This window comes from Heterocephalus glaber, unplaced genomic scaffold (genome assembly GCF_053883595.1).
Source record: "Heterocephalus glaber isolate CG9 unplaced genomic scaffold, H.glaber_assembly_v1.0 deba00001594, whole genome shotgun sequence".
Classification (NCBI taxonomy): Eukaryota; Metazoa; Chordata; class Mammalia; order Rodentia; family Bathyergidae; genus Heterocephalus; species Heterocephalus glaber.
Window position 1 is genome coordinate 14272316 of NW_028258369.1, and position 27990 is coordinate 14300305.

Below are 27990 nucleotides of genomic sequence, written 5' to 3' on the forward strand. Positions count from 1 at the left end.
CATAGATCCCTTCAAGTTATTTTCATGTATGGAAAAAAAGGGTTGAGGTTAATTTTTTATAAACGGATACCAGGTGTTCTAGTGCCGTTTGCTGAAGACACTATCTCTTCCTCAGCTCTTGAATTGAGTTTATATTCTATAAAATGCTAATATTAAATAATCTTTCAAAACTCAGTGGACCATATATGTGTGGTTCTATTTCTAGATTCTCTGTTTTATTCAAATGATCTATATGTCTTTCCTTACACCAACACTGCCTTGATTACTGTAGCTTTAGAAGAAGTCTGAAGATTAGGTACTAAACGTCTTCCAATGCTGTTTTTGTTTTTGTTTTTAACTTTTCTAGGTCCTTTGTACTCCTACATAACTTTTAAATTTCAATATCCAATTCTTCATTTATAGCAAGTATACACAGACCTGAATTTTTATATATACCTTGTGTTTTCTAATCCTGCTAAATTCAAGTACAAGTTCTAGGGGTTCCTAGAGATTTCTTAGTATTTTCTCTGTAGACGATCATTTCATCTACATATAAAGATTTTCCTTCTGCCGTGCCAATCCTATCGTAGTTGTGTCATTTTATTGCCAGACTATTTTGGTGGGGACTAGGTTTCAAAGTTTAATGGACAGATAAAGAGTAAGCATATCTGCCCTTGTTCCCCACCTTAAGGAGAAAGCATTGTATCTTCTCCATTTATATGAGGCATTCTCGCCGGAAGTATGGAGTACATGTCTTTAATCTGTTGAGAAGTTTCTGTTCTACTTCTAGGCTCCTGATAGCTTTTACCATGAACAGCTGTAGAATTTAGTCCAATACTCTTTCTCCAACTAGTGACAGGATCATATGGCTTTCTCCTTTCCTCTGTTAAAATGATGACTTTTGGGGGTGGATCTTCCAATGCTGAACCAACACTGCCATCCCTATAACAAAACCACTTTCTACATCCTGCCAGATCTGACTTCTAAGAGTTTGTTTTGTTAAGCAAATTTCTCTCTATGTTCATACTTTTTTCTTCTATTATCTTTATCCAGTTTTAGGATTAGCACAATGTTGATTTCCTAAAATGAGGGGAGAAGTATTCTTTCTTTTTTCTGCTTTAAATGTTTGATATAATTTATCAGTTAAAATGTTTGAGCCTGCTGTTGTCATATAGGTAGGTTTTCAAGCTAGGAATACACTTTCTTTAATAGGTGCTATTCAAATTTTATATTTCCTCCAGAGTTAGTTTCATTAGTTTGTCTTCCAAGGTACTTCTTAGAAGTTGTCAAATTTATTTCAAAAAAGATTTTTGTAATATGCTTTCTATATCCTTTTAAATTCTGTAAAATCTGTGGTAATGTCTCCTAGATCTTAATATTGTAATTTAAAAAATGTATAACTGATATTGTGTAACAGGAAGAAAAGGTCTAAAAGAGCAGGGGAATTGGGAGGGGTAGGGGAAGGGAAAAAAAGGGAAAGGAAAAAATATGAGAAGAGAAAAAAATGGAAACAAGGTCTTTGCAAATGGGGAAGGGTGGAGGGGGTGAAAGGAGGGCAAGAGAAGGGGAAAAAAATAAGAACCAAGACACTCATGCAATGGTACAAGATCTCAATGCTGTATGTAACTGTATTTTACACCTCAAATGTACCAATAAAGTTAATGGGGGAAAAATAAATAAATAAAAATGAAACAATACATTGGGGTTTGTAATTGAAAATTCATTTTATTCATGAATTGTAGTAACTTGATTCTCTCCAGTTTTTATGCCTTTATATTTATCTCTCTGGTTTGCCTAACATTTTTTAAGTTAAATAGTGATGGTAATAAAAGCTACCCTTGCCTTATCCTCATTTTAATGAAACTACTTCTAATGTTTTCCCATAAATCATGATGCTGACTTTTTGGTTATGTTTTAGCATGATAAAGGGGTAAATTAATCAATTCTTGGTTATATTAATAGCTCATTTTGGTACATTTTATTTTAGTTTTTTTTCCAGTACTGGGAATCGAACTCAGGACCTTGCACTTGCCAGGTAGGCATAGCGCCACTAGGTACATCCCCAGCCCAATAGCTCATTTTAAATCATGAATAGATATTGGATTTTATCAAATGCATTCTCAAATCCTTTAGAAAGTATTAATATGCTTTTACTTTGTCAACCTTCCAATCTCTAGATTACTTCATCTTCCAAACAAGTTTTTACAATTCTACATGTATAAGATAGAGCCAAACATTATAGTCTCTAAGGAAATGACTTCCAGCCTCTGTTGTTGCCCAGCTGTAATCACAGTTTGAGCTGCCCGCTTAAATGTGATGTCCATGGTCTCTTCCACAGTTCACATCCTCTTGAATAGAGAATTCCCTGAATAGGGCCCCTTGCGATACTTTATTTTCATTTATTTATCGTTCCGTGGAATTTTATTCACTGATGTCCACAATCCCAAGGCTGTTACCAGCCTATCACACTATCACTCACTAATTTCATGGTGGGGAATGTTTATCCATGAGTGTTTGCTTGCTTTTCCACTGGAGACTAGGGTATTTGTGGTGGCTTTATCCTGTGCTTCCCATCATCCCTTCCCTGTGTGGCTCCAGGCTAGGATTGGGCACGAGAAAAGGTTGCATAGATTTAGCAGGCAGAAGCTAAGCAGCAGCTGTATCTACTCTGTGCTGGAAAGGGCCAGGCAGCTTGTGAGTATCTGCTGACTCACTATGTCAACAAAGGGCAGTACCTGGACACACAGCTCACTAGCACCTGACAGGTTCTCCGTGAGCACTGTGCCAAAGCCAGCTTCTCCTGAAAGTTACTCCTAGCCTGGAGGCTAGAGGTAGTGAGGGATGCAGGTTCCAGTGTGCATTTGCTTACACTCATACCTGGCTCAATGCCAACTTCTAGTCTGGCTGCACCGAAGTCATTTCCGACTTAACACCAGATGTAGAAACAACAGCTTTGCTTGGAGTGTCTCGATATCCCTACAACTGCAACAGGTCTAGCCCCAGTAAGAAACCCTGACGTCTACATAATAAAGTGTGCTTCTGCTTCTTCCACTGAAGCTTGCCTAATTCAGATTTTCTCCTAAAGATGATTTCACTTCTCACTAATGACTTCAGGAAGTCTGCTGGTACAATATCTTTGGATACAAAATTATTGAAATTTTATATATTTTCTTCCATCAATATTAAAGATGGGACTGAATCATCTTGAGGGGAATCTTTTTGTCTCTCAAGTGCTAGTTTTTCTGAAGAAAAGCGATCTCCTGAAGTTGTTGATGTATATTGATTCAGTACTTCTAATAATCAGGTTTGTATTAAATTACTACATGACTTTCCAGGAAAACCTTTGGTCAAATTCCCTCTTGGGGGAGTTTAAATTGTCCTCGATTGTTCTGATTTGTCTTAACACTCAGTATACAATTAGTGATTTTTCCATTCATGTGGGAAAAAATGAGACTGAAAAGTGGGACTTTTTTTCCTTTATAACTTACCTCAGCCACAAGATGTGCACGTCTCCCCAGTTTATTATGTATTACAATAGATAGAACATGCAATGCTTAAATAGTCCTGTTTCCCTCAGCCCAGAGATGGGGACAACTTAATATAATCATGTTGATTTTACATTAGCTATGGACCCGATGATCACATCTTCTTCCCAGGAGGTAGGAGAATTGCATTTGGCTTACGATGTAGCCCATATTTTCTGCCAATGACATTATTTGAGGAAATCATTCTCTCACGGACAAAACCTTCTGGGTTCATGACATCCTGGCATATCTCACTCTTGCCATTACAGATATTTGAGGCTGGATCATTCCTGGCTGATGGGCACTGTTTGGCAGCATCTCAGGCATCTGCCCACTAGACCCCAAGAAGGCCTCTACTCCTAGTGTGACAATCAAAAATGTCTCCTGGGGTGGGGACATAGTTTGGTGGCGAAGCACTTACCTAGCTTGGGCAAGACCCTAGGTGTGATACCCAGCACCCCAAAAAACAAAAACAAGTAAATAAAGAAGTCTCCTGACATCACCAGATGTGCCCGGGATGGGGAGATAACTCCCAGTTGAGAACTGCTGAGCATTTCCTTTCTGCTGGTGAAAGGAAATACTAGTGAAAAAAAGAAAGGATTTAGTTACACTTCAGTTGGGGAAGGAGAGATCTCACAATTAGGGGACCTAAGTTATGGTGGGCACAATCTGAATACTTCTTAGTATTGTTTAAGGAAGAGAATAAGGAAGCAGTCTGGTCTATATCGACCGACCAAGTCAACCCTGGGATGTGCATTAATATCCTTGCAGGTGAGCCGGGACAGAATAGGACACTGTTTTTTCTTACGTGCTAAAAAACATATGGTTCTCTGCTTCTGTCTCAGATTCTTCAGGGAAGTAAGTCAGTTTGAACCTGAATATTGTTAATTATATTCACTGACACTCGATAAGTATAAAAATAGAAAAGTAACCAGTTACAAAATAGTTATACAAAAATACTCTTGGACTTTGGTTGCCAGTAATAAGGCATGAAAGTTTTCCAGATTGACTATCCTTCAGAACACAATTTAAAATACCAGATGAAAAAATTTTGAAACAGCTGCTAACTGGCAAGAAAGCAAGGAACATGAAGGTAATAGTTTGAAGGCGGAAACCCAGAGGTAAGAACACTAAAGCAGGCTTCACATTTTGAGTTCTGGCCAAACTGAAGTGAACCTGAGCGACACAGTTTCAGGAGAACAAAACAAGGGCCTGCCTAAGAGGAAGAGTCTAAAAAAAGGCCCCAGTCATAACAGTAGGAGCACGGAGGACTCTAGTCTTGGTGGCAGACTGCAAGGAAAATTGCTTTCTGAACCTTGCCATGGAGCAGCGTGGTAAGAGATGCCCTGGAGGAGCCGTGACTGCAAGCTGATCTTGAGAGAACTGGCAGCCCCAATTCACAGTTATTGAGTATTTGGCACAACCTGAAACCAATAACCTAGTGGTTTTAGACAGGTTTGATAAGGGCCCACAGCGGACAGATAGAAGCAAAAGCCAATTATCTCTACGCTAAGAACTGTATTCCAGACCTTTAAGGATTCTAGCCAATAAAACTGTGAAGGAATACAAACCCCAGAAAAAGAAATGATTAAAAATGCAAGAAGATATGAGTCCTTATGTGGAAATTAGCACAAAAAAGCAAAGAAACAGGCCTACAAAGAATTTACATGTTAGGCACAGAATATAAAATAGCTAATGATTACTATATTTGCAGAAATAATGGATGATGTTAAAGACCCATACTGGAGGGGTTTAAAAATGTGAAAAGTGGCAAGAAGATTTAAGATAGAGGGGGGTTTTGGGGGGATGTTTTGGGTACCAGGGATCAAACTCAGGACCTTGTGCTGGCGAGGCAGGCACAGTGCTGCTGAGCTAAATCCCCAGCCAGGTTCTTAAATCTAGAAAGAAAGAAATACGTCACAGAAATTATACCCATTTGAAGACAAAACTAATAAACTGGAAGATTTACCTGAAGGGATTTACTGCAACGCATCAGAGAAAAGCAACTATTCTTTCTCAAAAACCAAAAAAAGAAACAACCCCCCCAATACACCAAAGCAGAATTAGAAATGGTAAAGAGAGGGCACGTGGGCATAGGCAACATTTGAAAATACAGTATAAGAAAATAAAATCACAGGCTATCTCAGTCCAGAACACAGATGCAAAATACTAAACAGGAAATGTTGCTTTCATTTTAATCTAGAAACACAACATTGACTTAGTATTTAGAAATCAATCATCATAATCTGCTACATTGTAATCTACTACCAAGCCTTAAAAATATTTTATATACCAACTCAATAGATGCAGAAAAAATATTTGAAATAATCAGCATCATTCATAATTTTAAAAATTCCAAATCTTTAAAAAAATCCTAATGGAAGTGAGCTACCTTAATATAAAAGCACCAGTAGGTTAAAATATGCTAAATTGCTGTTTTTATAAGTCAAAAGTCACTAATTTTATATCTCAGTGCTGTGCTGATACTGGTTGGTACAGTCAGCCAAGGAAAAGAAACATAAGGAAGAAGAATTGGAAAGGAAGATATAAAATATTGTTCACAGGGGATGTGATTACATTTATAGAAAAGCCTCAGCCAGGTACATATGGATGAAAATCAGTAGGAGAGTTTAATATTACTTGATTTTATATGTGTGTATATTAAATCTATCTAATGAAGCAATCTTAGTATACTCTTTCCTGTCTCCTTCCCATCCTTGATAAAAAGTAATATATATGTTTATACTTCTCTCTATGTGTATATATATATATATATATATATAAAATATCATTTCCTTTTATCAATTAACAAATTTAGAAGGGGAGGATTCCCATACATAATAGCATCAAAACTCTATGCACCACAAATTAAATCTAACAATGTGTGGGCCAGGAATTTAGCTCAGTGGCCATCAAGTGTAAGGTCCTGAGTTCAATTCCCGGTACCCAAAAAACAAAAAAATCAAATAATGTGGAATGAATTTTAAAACTTAAGTGAAATTTATGATAAGAATCAAGATATATTATGTAAAGGTACAAATCTTCAATGATGAATGTCATTATATTGCATACCTAAAATGTGCCCCCCAAAAGTGAAAATTATTAAAGAAATTTTAAATCATTAGAGAGGATTGCCAAATTCATAAACTGGACAGCTCAGTACTGTGAAGGTATATAGGTCTCTTCCAATTTATCTCGAATCTAATTTGTAGCAATCAAAGTTCCAAGGCCTTTGGAAATTGATAGCTGGTTGTTAGAACTCAAGGAGCAGGAAGAGGAAGAAGATTCACAGCAGAAGAGAGGGGAAGGGCCTTGCACTGCCAGGCAACAGAGCTCACGGGAAAGCAGCAAGGTGGTGCTGGCTCAGGGAGACACAGACACCACACAGAACTCTGTGACACACTCATGTGCAAAGCTAGAATCCCAGCGGGTCACTGGGGGAGGACAGATTTTCAGTAGTGTTGAATATGGGTAAACTTGGCCAAAGATTCATACTATTTGAGCTATGTGCAGGGAGAGAAGATGTGCAGGGGAAAGCATACAGAAGAAAACTGTATTATGTCAAAGTAGAGAGAGATTTTTAAAACAAGAAATTAAAATCGCCAAACTTTAAGGAAAGTGTTGATAAATTTGAGAAGAATCCTTAAAGATCTCTTTAAAAGTTTGAAACAACAAGCCATATAGTGTTACATGATATTTGTAAAACATATTAGCTAACTCTATGAAGATTATATCTAGAATGTATAAAGAACTTATAGAAAAATCCAGCCTAACAGAAAAAGGAGTAGAGATTTTAGATATCTCTGTAGAGGCTGTCAACCTCATTAGGAAAAAGTGAGATCAAACCAAAGCCCCAGTGAGACATCACCAGGGTCTCTGAAGGAAGCTCTTTGTCCTGTTCTCCCAATCTTAGTTCTCGGGGTTTATTTTCCCCTATGGTTGTTTTGTTCTGTTTTGTTTTGTTCTGTTTGAGACAGTTCTAGCTATGTAGTTTAGGCTGGTCCTGAACTATGGGGCCCAGACTAGTCTCGAACTCACGGTGATCCTCCTGCCTCAACTTCCTGAGTGCTGGGATTAAGATTAGAGGAGTGCACCACCACACCTAGCAGCTCTCAGTTTTTATTTTGCTCATTTTGAGTATTTGTGGGTATGTTGACCAAGTCCATTTATCTTTGCCTTTTTTGTGCCTTCTCGGTTGATTTAAAAACTCATGTAACAGCTGAACATGGCGGCACATGCCTGTAGTCTCGGGGGCTTGGGAGGCTGAGGCTGGAGAATCACAAGTTTAAGGCCAGTCCAGGCAATTTAGTGAGAGCCTGTCTCAAAATAAAAAATAAAAGGGCCGGGGATGGAGCTCAGAGACAGAGCACCCCTGGGTACAAGCCCCAGTACTGCAGAAAGAAAAAATGACGTGATAAATTCGACCTTCGTTAGAAACGAGAAGACATCTCATAGCATGTCTGCTTTACCTGGGTCCTTATAGCTGCTTCAAAAGGACTTCCTCGCTCTGGTGAACACTGATGTGACCTATTCATACTGGCTGGAGGGGAGGGGCTTGTCCTTTCCTCCCTTTTGCTGTTGGTACCCTCGAAGGGCCCTGTGTGAGAAACACCTGTAGAAGTAGTGGTGGCATCAGAGTTCCCCGAGGCTTCTGAAGAGTTGTGAGAGGTGTCACTGCGGATGGTCTGGGAAGCACTCCCAAAATGGGGAGGAGGAGGACACGGACCTCCCTCCCGCCGCTGCAGTGGCCTGAGCCCGGAGGAGTGCGAGGTAGGCCTCCCCAGCTACACCTATCACAAAGCCGCTACAAGGAGTGCAAAGGACCAAAAGGTTTTCTCCCTCTGATCTGCCCTTGCACTTAACCCATCTCTATTTCCTTGCATTTCACCACCATCAAAAATCTCCATCTTGCTTGGAGTTGGCTGTATTATTTGGACAAAGACCCAATTTGGGTTCCTTTTGAATGGAGCAGTCCTGCTCCCCAAGCCAAGCCAAAGAGGGCCAGCGCCAGAGGTGCTGAGATTCCACCCAAGTGTCACCCATGTCCTCAGAAACCCTGACACCCAGTGCTCAGGACACCTGCTGATTGCACTGCGTTCACCCACATGGGGCCGAGCACGGTGGTCCTCCTCAGCCCGCCCCAGGTCGGGGTCCCCTCTGGCTTACCACATCCCGCAGGAGATGAGCAGTTCTCTGTTGCAGTCGTGCTCTCTCCACTCCGACCCGGCCTCGTAAAGTCTGGTCCTGCTTACCAGCTTCCTCTACCCTCGTTGCCAGCTGACTTCAACTCCCTCCCTCAGGGGAAAGGTAGCTTCCCACACTGCCAACCTGCCTTGTCCCGGGACATCAACACAGGCTTGCTCCAGTCTGGAACCTCCTCCCTCTTCCTTCCTTCCTTTTGCTGTCTTTCAGTTTCATAGCATCACTCACCATTTTCTTCTCATGACAGCTGATCCTGGGACTCTAAAATGGCATTGGCAGGGACTACTGTGTGTTTGTAGCATATAATGTGTACATTCCCTGTGGGGAATTGGTACATGTACAGAACACATCTTAATTCCTTTTCTTTTTTATCCCTTTTCCCTTCCTTCCCTCCCCTCTGTCCATCTCTGGGTGTCTCCCTATAACCAGCATGAATCCTTTCAGAGAGCAGATGCTTTGGAGAACAAAAGAGGCAGGGAACACAAGTTCTCATTTATGATGATTTAATTCCTTCCACATTCTTAAATAAGCTAAACAAATCCAGGTACATATCTTTTAAATTTACTAAAAGACTAAACAAAGTAAGACAAACCAGGAATTGACCTCTTTTTACTTTTCTTCACCATGTTATGATCCCAACTACTTCTCTTTGGGGTTCTCTTACGTTTTAAAATCTCTATTCCAATGCTGTGTTTTCTTGTACTGGGTAACAACAGAGGTCCTTAAGCTTTTCAATTTATTTTACAATATAGTAAACTTAGTAAACAGGAACAGGTGATCCATATCTTTCATAAACTTAGATCCTAAATCTAAATAAACTCTTTAAAAAACAGTGCAATGGAAAAACAGAAAATAGGACATAAATCCACAAGTACTTATGAATAACAGAAACACAAAATATTCACCTTGGTCCCCCAAGCCCCCCACCTTGCTCCCCACTACTTGCAACTGAGACTGGCCCCGAGCTCACACTAATGCTGGGAGGATCTGCTGGCCCTGGCCTTGGTGGCAAGAGCTCTGCTAGCTCTGGCTGCAATTCTGGCTTGGGCCCTTGCCTCCTCTTCTCTCAGGGCTTCCTCATACTGGGACTGGAAATAACTGGGAACCGTATTACTGAGCTTGGCCAAAAACTCTAGGACTTGCATCTTGCTGGTTTCAGCATAGGCTCTGGGACCCCACAGGAACTCGTAGCAGGGAGGATCACTACCTGCAATCTGGCGGTACACCAGGTACTCTTCCCGCACCAGATCTTTGGTGATGAACTTCCTGGGCTCCCCAAAGACGAAGTGCCTCTTGCCATCATACACCCCCAACATATTCAGGATCTCCCACACAGCCAGCTCGGTGGCACAGTTGTCATTCATGAAGATCACAGCCAGGAGCGGCATCAGGAGCCCATTCTTGGGAAAGCCCCTGTCTTCACTCCCACTTCCTTCGCTGGAAAGGCTCATCTTGCTGATGACGATATAGGAGTGACCAGTGGGGCCTATTTCCTTCAGGTCAAGGCCAAACATCAGCTCCATGCGATCAGTGGCTTTCTGGAGGATTTCGGGGAAGTGCTTCTTATACTTTCTGTCGATGACTTTCAGCATATCTGCCTTCACAATGAGCTCTTTCATCTTGTACTTGTATAGCAGAAAGTGCATCAGCATGTTCACCACCCTGCCCAGAGGATCTTTTTTGGCCTTCTCCAGGGCGGATAGGCTGATGAGGCCCAGGCTTTGCTCCTCTGCGTGACTGGCACCTTTATCCGAGCTCAGAGCTGCAGCAGAAGAGCTGGCGGCTTGGGCTCCCTGCGGCCCCTGGGGACCGCCTGCAGCACAGATGCTGGGGGAAGCACTCTCCTGACCAGCAGAGGACAAGGAAGGTGACTTTCCTTCTTCCACTGCAGGGGATTGAGCACCCTGGAGACCCTGACCCTCCTCTCGGACCTGGCGGCGTTTCTCACGGGCACGGAGCTTACTCTTCTGACCACGAGGCATGGTGGCTGTGTGCAGGAACTGCAGCAGGAGGGCACGGCCGTAGGCACCTGGAGGTGGAGGACAAGGGGGTGTGAGCCCCGTGCTTTAAGAAGGCCCCTGTGGGAAGTGTACCCTTTGCAGTTGGGAAGGGGACCTAGCAATGGATGGCGAGGGGGAGGGGCAGTGACAAGGACTAAGATGCGATCTATACATGTCCCAACTCCCCGAGATGAATGCATTCATTATGTATGACAAACATATATGAATAAGACAAAAAAAAGGGCCCTGTGCAGGCGTCCTCGAGAGCCCTGCTCTAGGATGCCACAAGGCTCCTATTCTCCCCATCAGCCCCCTCTGTGGACCGTGTGGAGGAGGCAACAGGGGACCTTAAACTGTAAACCAGCCCCGTCTGGAACCACTCACTTCCCTGTTTCACCTGAAGAGAAACCCAGGAAGCCTTGGCCTGACATCTATGCCTGGGGCCTCCCAGAGCTACCACAGGAAGAGATTCTGTGGTCTCTGCTAATATGGGGTAGGGGTCGCCATGCTTTTCAGGGTCCTGGCCCAACCTGTAAAGCACCCTCTGTTCATCTAAGGCCTCTTCCTTCAGGTCAAGGTCCTCCACTTCCTGAAAAGATGAAGACAGCATGGATCACCTCTGACCGACCACCCTGCTCATGGTCTCCTTGGATTGGTAGCAAGATCTGGACTCCTGGTGTCTCTTGATGTCCTGGGGTTGGTGGCCCTGTTAGTGCTCACTCAGCCAGGATATGGGACTTGTCCCTCAACCCACCTGAGTCCTCCAACCTGAAGCAGTCCCCTTGAACCCAAAGTTCGCTGCCTCCCTGAGATCCCCTGAGAGGAAATGAGTGTGTATCACCAAGTCAATATGCCTGGGGCTCCCAGATATGACAGGAGGTGTGGGCTCTACATGGCTACTTCTAGCCGGGAGGGGTTCCCTCATCTCACGAAGCATTCTCACCTTGACCCCTCTTAGCACTGTCTCCTGGTGAATGGGGCCTCACCCATCAGTGCAATGAGTCCATCTTTCTGACATACCACCTCTCCTTCAGAAAATGAGGGGTCATCTCATCCTAACAGCTCTGCCCATGGCTTCCCCTGGCCTACAGCAGAGGTGAGACTATGAGGCTTCCTCATATAAGATCTTTACCTTTGATCCCCAAAGAGACTGAGACTGCTCTCTCTGCTGAGCTGGGGCAGCCAGTCCTTAAGCCAAGATCCTTATCTACTGAAACGCAAAGGCTGAAGTCAGGGCCCTTGAGCCTGTCAGCTGGACCTTCCAGGGCTAACCTAAGGGGCGGAGCTCAGTTCAGCTCTCTCCAGTGGGAGCCAAAAGGTCCCCATTTTCTAACTCAGGGTCTTCACCCTGGTACCTGACCAGTCCTGGGATTCTATCCTCAGCTGACCCGAGACCATGTTCCTCATACCAAGGTCCTTGCTTAAACAGGAACTCAAGGGTTGGAAGCTCAGGGTAAACCACATCCTTTCAAGACTGACAGGGATAGATGGGCGTGTGGTGTACGCCTGTAATCCCAGCATTCAGGAGGTTGAGGCAGGAGGATTGCTTCGAGTTCAAGGCCAGCCTGGGCTACACAGTGAGTTCAAACCCAGCCTGAAGTACATAGCAAGATCCTATCTTAGAAAACAAAACAACACAAAACAAAAACAAAAAAAGACTGATAGGGAGGACAGTGCCACACAGCAGGAGTGGGGCTCTGTGGGACCCTTCTGCTGTCTACCATGGGTTCCAACCTTGACTCAGGGTAAGACCTCCAACTCTTCACTCCTAGGACCAAGTCAGCCAGGTCCAGATGACAGCCTTCACCTCCGGAGTTGCCGGGGGGTAAGTCTAGGCATGCCACATCTGGCCATACTTGCCAGAGATCTCCCCATCTTGATAGCAGGAGCCTGGCTCTAGTTGGCTCCTCTTTATTTCTATTTATTTTGAGACAGGGTCTTGCTATGTAGCCCAGGGTGGCCTCGAACTTGCAGTGATCCTCCTGCCTCAGCCTCCTGAGTACTGGGATGACAAGCATGTGCCACCACACCTGGCCTTGGCTCCCTCTTTTGAGAAGTCCCATTAGCATTCAGGGTTCTCACTCCTGCCGGGGCCCTAGGTCTCTTTCACCCTGCTACCCGTTTATACTAAGCTGTCTGCTTTCAGAGGTCCTGCAGCCAGAAGTCAAAGCCACAGCTTCCCCAGGGTCTCCTGTGACAAAGGCGGCAGCGGCAGCGGCAGCCATGCGGGTGGCAGTTGGGGTGCGAGGGGGGAGGGACAGCAACACGGTGGCGCAAGCCGTGACCCATCCCCTGGCCATGTGAGGGTGATCCCTTCCGTCCACATTCATAGTCCTTACCTTGACACCTGAGCAGTCCCGAAGCCTTCCTGGTCACTGACTTGAGGTCCCACCGCTTAGACCTACGTGTTCGCTGTCCGGTAACTTCAAGAGGAAGGAAGCAAGCGAACTACATCCGGGCAAGGCTGCGGGGCACGGGGCGGGCATCTACGGCACCCCACGAGTATCAATCCGACCCTGAAACTTTGCTTTCCACTGCAGGGTCACCATCAGCCACTCAGGCTGTGGCTTCCTCGAGTTACTAGAGTTGAAGCTTGTACCTACCACATCTGGCCACCCCTGCCTAGGGTTCCCAGGGCTGGCAGAAAGAGAGGGATTCCGATCGGACACCTCTTTTGAGAAATGAGGCCCCACATTAATAGTCCGGTTCTTCTTAGGCTTCAGTTAGGGCCCAGAACTTCTCTCTCAGCACAACTGGTGCTGTCACACTTAGACCAAGGCTGTCCCCTCCAGGATGGCCTTATGGACATGTAAACCTAACAGCCTTGCTGTGGGTCTCTCAGTGCTAATGCCAGGGCAGAACTTTGTTGTGTCCCCTTCCCTAAGGGTAAGGTGGCCCCTTCAGCCCACATCCAGGACCCTTACCTTGCTACCTGAGCAACCCTGGAATTGCACTGACTAAATATTGCCCCCCTCATGTCTTCACCTTCCTGAAACTTGCAAAGTAGAGAGCAAAGTGAGCCATATCTGGCCAAGACTTCAGGGTCTCTTGAAGACTTCTGGACAGCCCACAGGAGCGGGACTCCATGTAGCCCCACAGAACCCCTTCATCCATGCCTGGGATGTTTCCTTCTATTGAACTCAGACGACCAACATCAACCCTCTGCACCTCCTCAGCTGGAGAATTCGGGAGACCTTACATCTGACTACCCTTGCCTGGGACTCCAGTCCTGAGGATGAGGGATAGGGCTGTGGTCACCTTTCTTGGGAGAAAGACCCTCTCTTTCATCCTCAGGAACCCCACTGGCTCCGATTACAGTCTAGATCTCCTTCAGCTAAACTCTTTGATAATCATTTCCCTCCTTATACTTCCAGGCAGAAATAAGGAGCATTCTTCTCCACCTGGTAAGACTAAAACTAGCGTGTTGGGAATGTGTGATCCTGTCTTCTGGTGGTGGTTCCCTCATGTCACTCAGGATACCTACCTTGACTCCTATCACCTAGTGGGGCTCCACTTTCTACCTACCTGGGAGGGTGCCCTCTTTAGATGAAGACCCTCCTCTCCTTGAGACATCCTAGGTCTCAACCTGACAATTCTGACTGGATTTCTTAGATCACAGGGGGACAGGATCCAATAGGGGTGGGGGAACTGGGAGTTCATGGTGCTTCCGGACAGGTGGTTCTCTCCTTCCTCCTAAGATTTCCCACCTCCTTATCCCACTAGTCTTGAGACTCTTCCCTCAGTAGACTCAAGCTGATCACCTCAGAGTGAAGCCATAATGTTCCTGGGACCACAAAGCTGGAGCCAAGATGAGTCAAATCCAGCCCAACTGTCCCAGACCTCCAAGGGCTGATGGCCAGAGTGTGTGTGTTTGTGTATGTGGGGAGTCCTATGGGATCTCACTCTTCTGGCTGGGTTCTTCCCCGATTCATCCTCTGGGATTGTCACCTGGATATCTATCAGATGCTCAAAGTCCTTCCTCTCCTGACTTGGGTTTATCCTCCTTTGATCAAGCCTCTCATGTTTCTGAGGACCCGAAGGATAACTGGGGTGCTCAGTCTCACAGCTGTGCCTGTGGCTATCAAGATCTGAAAACAGCAATAGGTTGGTGCCTGGGACCCCTACATTCTGGGATGTGGTCTCCCTCCTTTTCCTATGCAGGGCCCCACATCTTGGTTCCTGTCCCGTTGTTTAAAAGTTTCCTGGGAAATGCCAGATACCTGTAAATGGTTGAGCAGTTTCCTCACTACAAACCTCACAGAGCATAGTTCCTTGCCCGAGGCATGGTGGCAGATGAAGAAACTGTATCCCAAGGCAGGGGGCCCAGGACAGCCAGGAGACTGTCAAGGCCAGCTGATCTAGTCCTCTTCACCACCCAGACTTAGCCTCAGTGGTAACTTCTACTCTAAGAAATTCACTTTCTACAGAACAATGGCAGAGCCACATGATTTTTGTGAGGCCTGTCTTTTCAGGTGAGCTGACTTTGCATGTGTAGATGAGTCTGGTCACCATAGATCATCTCTTCCTTTTTATTACTCATACCTCTCATTTATTTTGCTATTCTTACTGCTCTGGGTATGGATTCCCAGCCAGTAGTTTTTATACAGTGTCTATCTTCTCATTACTGGAGATACAGTGTGGAATAAGGAAAGGACAAGTGAATGAAGAGACACAGATCTGCCTCAGACTGGGATGAGTGGGACAGGATGGGAGTAGTTTTATTTTAAATCAGCTACTGGCAAAAAAAAAAAAAAAAAAAAAAAAGTCTTTCTATGGCTTTCCCCAGAATATTTCCTAATTAAAGTGAATCCCTTCGGTGGGGTTGACCACTCCCTGGGATGTGCATTAAGCAGCTCTCAGAGCAGTCACCGCTCTGTGGTGAGAGGCCCAGGAGCCACGGCCCCTTTCTCTCTTGTCTGCAGTGGCCGTAATCTTTTTTAGGATGGCAAATGAGGGCAGTGTTAGTTGGTGCTGCCAGTCATTGCACGTTCCTGCTGTTTGGCTTCGCTAATTGGACAGCTGCCTCTTGACCGAGGCTGACCTCTGTTCAGTTGCTTGCTCCTCATTAACCTTCTCGAGACACTCAGAGGCCCACGGCCCTGGAGCAGGGACTCAGGTACAGCTGGAAAACCCGTCCTGGCACGGGAAAGCAGCTTCGCTGTTGGCCAGTGAGTCTGCGCACCACAAAGAGCAGTTTTGGGGGGGGGTTTCTATTTGCAGAAGATACCATCTTTTTAAAATTTTATTAGCACATAATGATTACATTCATCCTGGGGAGTTAGTACAGGTACATCTTGATTCTTTTTACAACCCCCCCCCCCCCCCGCCAATCTCGTGGTTTGACAGTTCTACTGGGAATTATAAGTAAGATAAATATTAATAGTTGCCTAAAAGGCAGAATCAATGAGCTTTAGCTCTTCCTGCTTCACTTTGGTGGCTGGTGCTGTAGGCTGTGGTTGTGAGAAACTGACAAGGCAGGGCTCCAGAAAGGGCATTTTCTGCTTTTCTCTCATTAGTTCGGGCACCGTAATCGAAACGAGGGACAGAAAAGAAAGCAAGAACAAAAGCAGGAAGGAAGGAAAGATGCAAGGAGGAAAGAAAGGAAAGGAAGAAGGAAGAAAAAAAGGAAGGTGGGCCAGGGATGTGGCTCAGCCGCATTTCGCCTGCCTGGGAGGCGCAAGCTCCTAAATTCAATCCCTGGTACCACCAAAAACAGAAAAGAAGGAAGGAAGAAAGGAAGAAAGAAAGGACTTGTAAAAACCCCAGAAAATCAGAGGAGTTATATTAGCTTCATGCAGGGATCAGCAAACTACAACTTTCAAGCTACATTTAGCCTGCTCTTGTTTTTGCAAATACTGATTTATTGGAACATAGCTGTACTGGTTTTGTTACATTGTACCTAAGCTGCTTTCTCTTTTTAAATTTCCTTTTTCTATTAGTATATGTTCGTGATCCACAGTGATCGCATGCATCTTGGGGAACTGGTATCTATGCACGCTGCGTCGTCATTTTGACTTTTCTTCCCCTTTTGCCTCTCGCCATCCCCCATCCTCAGATCCCCTCACTGTCTCAAGATCGACCTCCGTGTTTCCTATTATCTGTCTTTCATTTTGCTCTTTAAATTATTTATATTTTGGGTTTCTCATATAAGAGAAACCATGTGATATTTAACCCCCTGTGTCTTATGTATTTCACTTAGCAATATGGTCTCAAGGTGCATCCATTTTCCTACAAATGACTTAAATTTATCCTTCCTTAGGGCTGAGTAGTACTCTATTGTTGTATATATGCCACATTTTTGTCATCTGATCATCTGTTGCTGGGTCTACTGGCTGATTTCCTAAATTAGCTATTCTCAGTTGTGCTGCTATAAACATTCGTCTTTATAATATTGAGCACAGCTCAAGGGGCAGGAGCTAGCTTTTGTGTTGTTTCCTTGACAAGATGTAGTGCTCTCTCTCTCATATTAAAAGCCATTGTTTAGCACTGTTGAGCCCAGAAAGGGTGCCTGGTGCATTACAACCTAGACCTGCCTCAACTTGCCTTCCCTCTGGCAGAAAGGACTGGTGACTTTCTGCCCACTTCGTTGACATCATATCCAAGCCAATTAGTTTTCATTTTCTAAATTCTGATAACTGAGCAGAGACACAAATTATGGCATTTTCCTTTAACTTTTTCATTTGTGAAATAAGAGGGTGTGTCTGGGTATTCTCTGGGGTGCCTTCCAACTTCGATAATCTAAGAGAATATTAAATTTTCCATATTACAGTCTGCATGAATAAAGCTTTCTTTTCTGATATGGTACGCAGAATGCTTACAAAGAAAGTCCATGCTTCCTACTAGAAAAACTCACTTGGGCCTCAGAAGGATCTCTGAGCAATTAGTGTGGACAAACTATAAATGTCAGTTTGGCTTTTTAATTCTGAATATCTTCAGGATTTCTGCTTGTCCATCGTTCCATCTAATCCACAAAAACCAGAGACGCAAGGTCCACTTCAGGCACAGTTATGACCACCTTTGACTGTTTAAAATCTTGACAGTTGGACATGCTGCAAATCAAGAGGGTAGAGTGTGGGGGGGTGATAAGATACCTGGGGGAAGAGGGTCTTCTCCCTAGATGACCCCATGGTGGTGGTTACACACAGCACTGCACTCAGGTGCCCCTCTGCACAGCTGTCAGTGTACCACCCCAAGGGGTTTGTTGACTGCATCTGAGAGGCAGCCCTGGTGTTACCTCTTCTTGCTTGGGAACAGGGAGCTTTGACAGCTGCTATATGCGTTCACTGAAGCTGTGCTATTTCTTGCCTGTCAACCTCCTTGTGTTAGTGCATTTTCTATTGCCAATAACAATATCATAGCTTGAGTGTCATAAGGATAAGAGATTTATTTTAGCTCATGCTTCTGGAAGTCCAAGGTCAAGGGTGATAGCCTTTTTGATGCCAGAGTCCAAAGGGGAGTAAGAGATCATATGGCAAGAGACAGGGAGTGTGTGTGTGTGTGTGTGTGTGTGTGTGTGTTCTGTTCTCTTTCCCTCTTCTCATAAAGCCACTGGGATTCAGTCATGGGGGCTCCACCCTGAAGGCCTCATGTAATCCTTACTGTCCCCCAAGGCCCCATCTCTGAATATCACAGCTGGATTACATTTCCATCCTCTTATTACTTCTCAGCAGGGATGAAGTTTCAACACACGAGGCCTTGGGCTACTCTCAAACCATAGCGCTCCTTTATTCGCAACTTCAGGACTGTGGTATTTCTGGTGCTGCCTTATGTTTGCTCTTGAGTATTTTACATATTCCCGAAGACTTGATCTCTGCCTAAATCACTGCACAGACTTCATATAGTGGGACTAGTGACAGAGGGAGAAAGAATTTGCTTCCTGACCATTGATCCCTCAGGCGTGAGTGAAATAGTTCATGAAGTAAGTGCCATTTGTCCTCACTGTCTTTCAAAATCCCACCTTCCAGTCTGTTCCTTTTTTTTTCCCACAATAAATAGTTGGCTAGATGGAAAGAAACAAAAGTAGCATTCAGATAGGGAGTAGGCTAAACATCTGGAACTATCAGCCAGATTTCCTCACTCTGATTCATAAGTTTTAAAAGCTTTCCTGCTCTCTGATTCTTAGCATAATCCTCAAAGCTGGGGCTTTCAAAATTTAGTATTCAAGTCCTAAGGAAAGTAATTTAGAATGACTATCAAAATTACAAAAGCATATAGTCTTTATTTCTACAATTCAACGTTCAGGATTTTTCCTACAGCAATATTTGCTCATGCATGAAATGATATGTGTTATTCATTGTGACATGGTTGATTATAGCAAAATATTGAAACAACCTAAATGTTCATCAAAGAGGATGGGTAAATAAATTAGGATGTATTATGCAGGTGCAAGAAAGTATGAGAAAGCACTTTATATACTGGTATAGAAAGATCTTCACTATATGGTATGTAGTAAAATAAAGGGGTAAAACAATGAATATGCTACCATTCCTGTAAAATAGTGGCAGAAGGCAAGAAAATGCATATCTGTTTTTATTTGCAGATGTGTAAAGAATGTCCTAGTGTCCACAGGAAGGAACTTATAACAGCATAACAGTGGTCACCAACTGCAGAAAGGTGGTGATGGGTGCTGAAAATTTTGAGGATAAGGGACAATGACCGTTGAATAACTTTTCACTGGATAAATTTCCATGCTTTTGACTTTGAACCATAAGAATAGCTTACTTATTCAAAAGGTAAATACATACTTAAAAAAATCTAACCAAACAAAATAAAACTTTAGTTCTGACGAATCACCTGGGATGCTGATTTTTAAATGTAGACTTCAGGTGTTCCAAGTCAATAGAAGATTGGAGAATCGGTGTATTGCAACAAGCAGCCCAACTGATTCTGAAGTAGACAGCCCAAGGCATCCAGGAAATGAGGGACACATAGCCACAGAGCACATTCATGCAACAGTTATTTTTTATTGAACATTAGATACATGCATTGGTCTGTTTCATAAATTATGCTTTATTATATTAAGGAATGACACCAATTTCTTATCTTCTATGATGCAAACATTCAGCTTACTACACTGGATTTGACCTAATGTCATATAGACCACATACAATGTGATAGAAGTATTGGAAGCATTTCTTGAAAACTAAATATTAAATCCAAGGGCACGCTTTGATAGCATTTTACATGGCCACACAGTTAGGTTTGCATATTTAAAGGATCTGAATCATTCATATTAATATTTTGAATTTCTTATAAATAACTCATTTGTCCACGGAGTCTAGGCAAAGCCAAGTCATGACACTATTTACACCTGGAACTTGTTCTGAGTTATTTAACAGAGTACATTTTTCAACACAATAAATATTTATAGTTAATAGTAACACATACAATTATACTTTACAAAATATATTCAAAACAAGACATAAGATGACATTAAAGACGTCTGTGCCATGTATTTTTACAACTCATCGAACTGACTGTTTCAACAAATCCTACCCCCCAAACCCTAGCAACTTGAATACAAGAAAGGGCATATTCAAATCAGTAAAACCCAGATTACAGCAAAAATTTGTAAAAGAGAATCAGTTTTACTTCTTTAGTGTTGCAAGTGCATTGTCAATGTCAGTAGCTAAAATTGAAGCAAAGTGATGAAAAATTTGCATTTACAAGAGGCCCAAATTATATAATGTTCCTTACTTAAATACTGAAGTCCTGAGTTCTCTGAGACTTAGTGAGGTCTTGAATGCATGAGGTCTTATTAAAATGATTCTTTTTAAAGACCATAAAATTATGAGAGTCTTTTCTTATCACTGTATGACTCTGGGAATGAATTTTGAATTTGGAGGAGAAATACATCTTATCATCTAGAAACATATGGACTCACAGAAGGCAGAGAGAGGGTAGTATCTGGTCAGTAACAGGGCACCCAGGGCTGGGCACTCAGATTCCTAATTCCGTACCTGAGTTCCTCACCTGGCACCCTAGTCCAAGAGGTATTTTCTATTAGAAAATATTCACGTAGCCTGGGTCCCCAGGTCCCACAAAACCATCCACATGGCAACTCCACCTTTTCCTGACACTTTTTCTCCAGCTAATCCTGATTCAGAGAAGGACTGCTTTTACGTGGGTCCTCTCTTTTAGTCCTTCACCAAGTTTTGTTTCTCTCTTCAATTAGTCACAAGTGGAAAATTTTCCCCAAGGCTTCTGCTCATCACTGACTCGAGTCTCTGCATGGGCTGAGGGTACAAACAACTGTACTTTCCCACTCAGCAATGTGGTACTGCTTTTCAGCCTCGCCTTCAAGAAGTCCCTAACCTCTGTGTTTGGATGCATGTTGTGTGTGTATTCTTGGACTCCATCACTGGCCCAGGCAGCTGGACCAAACGTAGAGTAAGGAACAGAGTTTTCTATTAGGTACTGTTAACTGAGTTTCTCTCACAGGCTAAGTTTGCAAAGCAGTGCTGAGCAATAGTATGGATGTGGACTCGAGTCAGCTTCACATTTATATTGTACCTTTCAACTATGCCATGTGACCTTAGGATCACTAAGTAATCTTCCTGAGCCGCCACTTTATATGTCCAGTGTTGCACTTTGCACGATGGTGCTTGGTAAAATTGAGTCATTTCCATCCCAGTATGTCCAGAGCCACAGGACTCCATGCAGGTTTGGGACAAATGCAACACATTTTGTGGCCTGTGTTTTTGCTCCCAAGGATCCCACCCTTCTGGGCCTTCCATTTCACTGTGACATGGAATATTGTTCCCACTAACATGCCTCTCTTGCAGCCAATGATGACTCTGTTCCTCCCTTGTGCCAAGTTAAACAGACTCACTTCTGGGGGCAGCAGAATATCCTGTAAACTGGGAGGCAATGATCAGCACTGTTCTTCCATGTCCCAAAATGGGCCGTGAGAATAAAGCATAACAGAACAAAATGAAATCGGATTAAATTGAACTAGATGAAATTGCCTTTTCGTAAATCAAATATGCTCTAAGATTGACGGTTTCAGGTTTTGGGCTCATAGTTTCATGGGCCTTTTAATCTAATGGTCACTAGTAAGTGAATTTAATATTTATAGATGCCCATAGTAAAGGATGTAAAGCAGCTCTTTGGCCAGCGGGGGAGGAGGCTTGGATCAGATGTAATGAGTGCAACAGTGCTTTATAGACCGCGAACACTAGGGGAATGCAATGTATTCTTTTGAATTAATCATGGACATGTAATATTCTGACCCAGAGGCTCTTCAATTTAATATATGTGCCTCATTGAAACTTTAAAAAAATTATTTAAATTCCACTGAATGCATTACTGATGTGAGGTTTTAGAAAAATTTGTTCTCAGTGTCTTATTTGTTGATTGCTCTGGATATATTTAGCTGGAACTAATGCTTGTCCCATCATCACCTAACAAAGGGCCTCTTTGGAGGCCAGAGTTATAGGAAGAGAGCGCACAATATTTGCGATGTGGTGGCATGGTTCCCGGGTGGGACTGGAATGACCATCCAGGTACAGAATCAAGTAAAGCATGTGAAAGTTTGCTTTCATTGAATAAATCCCACAGAGAGCTTGGTCCAAAGAGTGAAGAATTCCTGTTTTTAGCTAATAATCCACTTCATGAAAATGTTGTTAAAATTAGACAAATGTGCTCCATTCCCTGCAGAATCCTAGGGCTAATTCTAACTTATTCTTCCAACTCTAGCCTCCTCCTAATGGGAGGGGCACAAGAAAGTTTGTATCCCTCCAATTTTACCACTATAAAAATGGATGTTATTCATGCAACACTCACATAGTCAGGTTCCCTGGGGGTGCTTGTTATCTATCTGGCTTCCTGGAAAGGCGACAAAGCCACCTTTTAGTCCACAGATGAGGTGCCATTCAACATATCATACCCAAACCAAGCTATCTCTTACCGGAAACCATCTGAAGTGTGAAGAGACTCGGAAACCAATGACCAACTGCTACTGCTGGCACAAACAAGGACTTTAGAACTCGAATATGTACATGCTGTAGAGTGGAGTTCATTTACTTCTATTCATTGTGGATTTTCACAAGACAAGCTTGGTTCATCTGCAGCCTCCTCTAAATAGTTTATTTACCTAAGGGTTCTCCATCCTCCAAGAGGAAACCAATTGTTTGGGGGACAAAGAGGGAAACCCAGGGCTTGTTAATGAGGCAGCAAGCCAGTTTCAGTGGGGGCATGAGAGCAGCCAGAAGAACAGCGTTTAGCCATTCATGTTTATGGGGAATCATAAAATCATCAACAGGGAGGGGCCCTGTTTGCACTGCGCAGGAAGGATCATCTTGCTGTGCAATCTCGCTCCCAACAGCAGCTGCACCTTCCCCATCGGCTGCAGCCGTCGGTGGGAAGCCTGCTTTGTTTATTGCTTAATCTATCACGGTTGAGCTGCCTGCCTCAGGGAGGCTCAATTTAAGATAGATTGAAAGGTAGTATCTGTCAATTGAATAAACACAGATGGCTTTCCACAGCAAAAATTGATTTTTTTTTCCCTCACCGAAGACATAAGCACTAAACATGATTATGTTTGGAAGCCAGGCGTGAAATGTCAGTCCCAGCCCTTGTCACGCTCTGCCCTGCTGAGAGGTGACAGTACGTGGGTCTTGGGTCTCACTCGTGAGGTTTTAGGTTTTTGAGGTGAAATAAAACTTTGATTCCCCTAGATAAGGGCCCAATTAAGTCCTTCCTAGTAAGAAAATCTGAGGCAACCCAGTAGTTAATTCACAAAATTAGTTTTATCGGTTCTCGGTCACTAGTTGGCAAAGGTCTCCTCCAGCACTTTCACTTAAGAGTCTCAAAGAAGTAGCAAGATTTGCCTGAGGACACACAGCTACGCTAGCACTCAGTATTCTCGCTCTTTTTCCAGAAGCTGAGGAGTCACACAATCTGCACCACAGTGTTAACCAGGAGGCACGAAGACGAGTCTTACTCCCCAAATGGCTCTGGAAGCAGGTAGATCAGGGATGTGTGAACTAGTGGCCAGATTCTATATGCCAGAAATCTAGGTATTCAGAATACTATGTATGTGAGCAACTAACCAGGCATGGAGTGATTTATATTCAAGAGCTTTAAAGGAAGCCAAGGGCAAAGTTATGGAGCAGTAGTTGAAGATAATAGGTACACGAAGTTGAAGAAGGATGAGTAGGAAGAGTACTCTTTGACTAATGAGAAGATTTAGCAATACGTTTCCTTGTGCTTCTTTCCGCTCTAATTCCAGAACATTGCAAGCTCATGGAAGGAGCATCATTCATGCACATGACTCCAAAGAGTCCCTGGAAGCAATAGAATGGTATGTCTCCTTTCATAGTGCTACTGTGCCCATGAGTAGGGAATAGTGGTTGAAGGGTTTCCAAGGAGTCACTCTTGCAAGGGAAGCAAAAGCAGGGTGACCATAAGCGAGTGGGCTACATAAATGCTTTGGAGAGAGAACTAGAAGCCAGGCGTGGTGGTGCACACCTGTAATCCCAGCACTCAAGAGGCTGAGGTGGGAGGATTGTTCTGAGTTCGAGACCAGCCTGGGCAACACAGTGAATTCAAGACCAGCCTGGACTACATAGTGAGACCCCGTCTCAATAAACAAAATAAAACCAAAGAGACAGAACTAGAAATGAGGATGAGACTCAGAGAATTTTAGTGATAGAGGGACAGCACTGTCTTCTTATTCTCGAGAAGGAAAAATGAGTCTAGAGAAGGGAAATTGACAACCAAAGTCATATTAGCCAGAGACATAGTTGGAATGTCAAGAAATCTTGGTCCTTTCAGCTACACTACCTGTCTTGCTTTTCAAACTGTGTGATGTAACTATGGACTACCAGGAAAGCAGGTGTCTGCAGAACAGAAGAGCAAGTGGGAAGGAGAAGTGAAGAGGTTTTGCTCCAGCTAATTCAACAGTAAACACACATCTTTGCCACTGTTTTGGTCCTCTCTTAAAGCGCCACAGACAACGAGCATTTCCTCAATGGACACCAAAATCTTTTTATCTGTTTCATGTGGAAGAGAGAGCTGATTGTTTCTATCTCACCCACAGAGAGCAAGTCAGAACTAAAATTGCCTTGGGATGTAAAGAATACATATTGGGGCACATTTGCAATATTTGGATTCATTTAAAAGTGAGTCTATAGGTTTGCAATCTGTCAGAATTGAGTCAAGAAAAATGTGAATCAGGGCTTCTAAACCAAGACAGTCCAATCTTTTTTTTTTTTTTTTTTTTTTTTTTTTTGGTACCAGGGATCGAACTCAGGACCTTGCGCTTGTGAGGCAGGCGGCAAAACTACTGAGCTAAATCCCCGGCCTGACAGTCCAATCTTTTCAGCACCAATCTTACTCACATAGAAAAAGGAAACAGATTTCAGTCCAGTCTTTTTCTGCACATAGGTTATTTCATAATCACTCTTTTTAAGTTTTTTAAGTTTTTTAACTCTTTTTTGTTATCAGTTCTTAAAATGAAGCCCCTCACACCTTTCTTATACATATTTAGACAGCAATACATGCTTTTGAAATTGTGTTCATCTTCTCCCATAAACTTTAAGGGAAGCACAGCTTCATTGTAAACATGGTCCCATTTCCATTCAGACGCGATCACTTTTTTCCTATGATAAAATCAGTGCTTCACCATAGTAGACAAAGTCAAATTTAAGTAAACACACTTGGCTCAAAACCTGTACACCAAGAATAAATACTATCCTTTATGCATTTATAAATACTTGGTGAATTGATTGCATGGTCTCATTTTTTTTCCTAACGGATATTTCCTCTATGATAAAATGGCTCCATGAAGATTAAAATTGGGTAACAGCAATCAGGACTTCAAGGAATAAGAAGTTAAAATGTACTAATAAACATAATGAATAAAAAAAAAGAAGTTAAAGTGTTAGATACTACCACCCTACAGTCACACGTGGATCTTTATGTATTTGGTTGTATTTTTGCCTTCAATTTTTGTGTTGAGTGTTTCTCCTATATCTTTGGTCACATCTTTTTTTTTTAAATCAATGTTTAGAGATTTGTCTTACGTTAAACTAGCTTCCATTATTATAAATTTGGGGACTGCTTCTCATACAGGAGGCTCTTTCAAAGGGTTGGCTTTCGTGTTAGGAATGCAAATGACAGTTGTTTCTCAGTTTATGTACAGCGATATTCCTGAAAAAGATGTCAAGTCATGTTTTTAAAGTATTAGCTTCTGCTTAAAGCGGTGACAAGGTGAGGTCTTTCCCAAAGTAGTCAATGCATGGTTTCTCTGCTAAACAAAGCTAGTTGTTCATATAGAGTCTATGATTTAATTAGTCAAAGCTGTATACGGTATCTGGGCTTGATGCTTAACATAATAACTTCCTATTTGTTCCTTTTTCTAAAAAAGGGAAAGTTTGTTCTCCACCAGAAGAAGCATTCACAGGGCCGGGGATTTAGCTCAGTAGTGCCACCGCTTGCCTCGCAAGCGCAAGGTCCCGAGTTTGATCCCCGTACCAAAAAAGAAAGAAAGAAAGAAAGAAAGAAAGAAAGAAAGAAAGAAAGAAAGAAAGAAAGGAAGGAAGAATGGAAGGAAGGAAGAAAGAAGGAAAGAAGCATTCACTGGGGAAGGTAAGACTTGCTTGTGAGGCCTATGAAAGGGGAAATGTAAGCCTTAAAAGCTCACTTTGAAACCCAATAGTGATCCCCTTGGGCTGCTCCCACCCGCCTGCCCCACTCCAGAGCCTTCTGAAAGGTCTTTGGAGGGTGCAAAGGCAACAGGCTCAGGGCTCCTGGCCAACCATATAGAGAAATGAGGAGCCCCCAGGGGCCAGGGCCAAAGGCCGGCCTACACGTGCCCCTCATGGCAGATGTTCCCGTTGATGAGGCTGAAGGTAACCCCTGAAGGGTTGGCGCTCTTGAAAGAGGTCATGCAGGTGGTACTTCTGCCAGTGCTGTGGGACCGGTTCATCAGGCCAGGCCGGCAGCAGAGGAGCTGAGTGTTGAACTGTTTCCTGAAGCTCTTGCTCAGCAGGTACAGGGCAAAGGGGTTCACACAGGAGTTGGTGAAGGCCAGGAGGCGTGCACAGATGCTGCTGATGAAGTGGAGCATGGAGGTGTCCACTTCGGAGTAATGGTAGGAACGGTACAGATAGATGATGTGGTTGGGGAGCCAGCAGAAAGCAAAGAGGCCCACAAACACCAGCACTGTCTTGGCAAGCCGCTTCCGGGACTCAATCTGAGGAGAGAAACCACACGGAGACTGGGTGACCAGGGGATGGTGTCCAAGAAAGGGAGCCAAAGATTCAGACAGAGAAACAGACTGGGAAAAACATGAGGCAAACACGAGCTCACAAAGCCATAGAAAAGGAATTCAGCAGGGAAGGAAGAGAGAGAATACCCTACATGGGAGAAAAGCAACAGAGACAGAAGAAAAAAAGGTAAAAAACACACAGATGGATGAGCCAAGAAACAGAAAGCCACGAGGCAGAAGAGAGTTAGAGCGGGCTGCTGAGAACGGATCTTTAAGCAAAGTTGATTACATGCTTGAATGGGTTACACAATGAAATTCTAGTGAGTGGCCTCTTCTCGGGAGAGCAGGAGTGCAGTTTATCAGCCATAGAACTTCATTTCTTCCTTTGCTCCACAGTTAAATAATTTCTTCTTCCTTCTGATGCTCAAAACAGCAGCCAGTTTTGTTCTGCCTCATTGGTTAAGCCAAGGTAAATCTCTAGTATTATTAATGTATAATCTCAATTTATTTCTGGGCTATTCTCTATAGGAAGATTAGACAAAGTGGGGTGAGCATTTCCTTTTGCTCCCAACTCCCTCTGCTACCTCAAGGGGAAACTTGTTCCTCATTAAGGAATTTTGGGTTCAGTGCATGCCATTGAGAGCTCTTTCAAGGAAGGAAACAGTTTTGCTGACAACTACCATTCTTCCTTGACAATTGAGACAAAAACAAAAAAATTTGAAAGGTGAGGACTCCCAAGTGAGTCAGCTATTCATTCTACTTTTCAATCAGGAATATCACAAGATCTTCCTCTAAGCTAAAAGCAAGAAGAGTTGACAAAGAAAAGAAAGCCAAAACTCCCAGTTTCTACCACTTGACCATAAGGGTAAAATTATGGGGGTCTATAGGGGATGGGGGTCTGGCACATATGGAGGGCATCGTGCACACTGCAAGGCATTGCATATGTTGTCTCCTGTAATCCTCCAGTCACGTTACCATATGGGGATCTATGCCACAGATAAGAAAACTGAGACACAGAGAGGGTAAGTGAGTAAGTCTGTCTGGATTTGAGCTCAAATCAGTGTGAGCCTTT

The 27990-nt window shown here is 43.4% G+C and overlaps 2 protein-coding genes across 2 annotated transcripts in view; both read right to left on the reverse strand.

Annotated features, from left to right (window-relative positions):
* Window positions 1-9218: 9218 nt before the first annotated feature.
* Mageb17 (MAGE family member B17) lies at window positions 9219-13183 on the reverse strand. Its single transcript, XM_021245361.2, has 2 exons — window positions 13045-13183; window positions 9219-10734 (listed from the first exon to the last, which is right to left on the reverse strand). Exon 2 carries the CDS (start codon window positions 10685-10687, stop codon window positions 9677-9679), a length of 1011 nt encoding a protein of 336 aa, XP_021101020.1. The 5' UTR covers window positions 10688-10734; window positions 13045-13183; the 3' UTR covers window positions 9219-9676.
* Window positions 13184-19648: 6465 nt separating this feature from the next.
* The window catches only part of Grpr (gastrin releasing peptide receptor), a 39061-nt gene continuing 30719 nt past the window's right edge, over window positions 19649-27990 (reverse strand). The window contains exon 3 of the mRNA XM_004866112.4: window positions 19649-26903. Coding sequence (XP_004866169.1) covers window positions 26514-26903 — 390 coding nt within the window. The 3' untranslated portion in view covers window positions 19649-26513. The remainder of the gene's footprint in view (window positions 26904-27990) is intronic.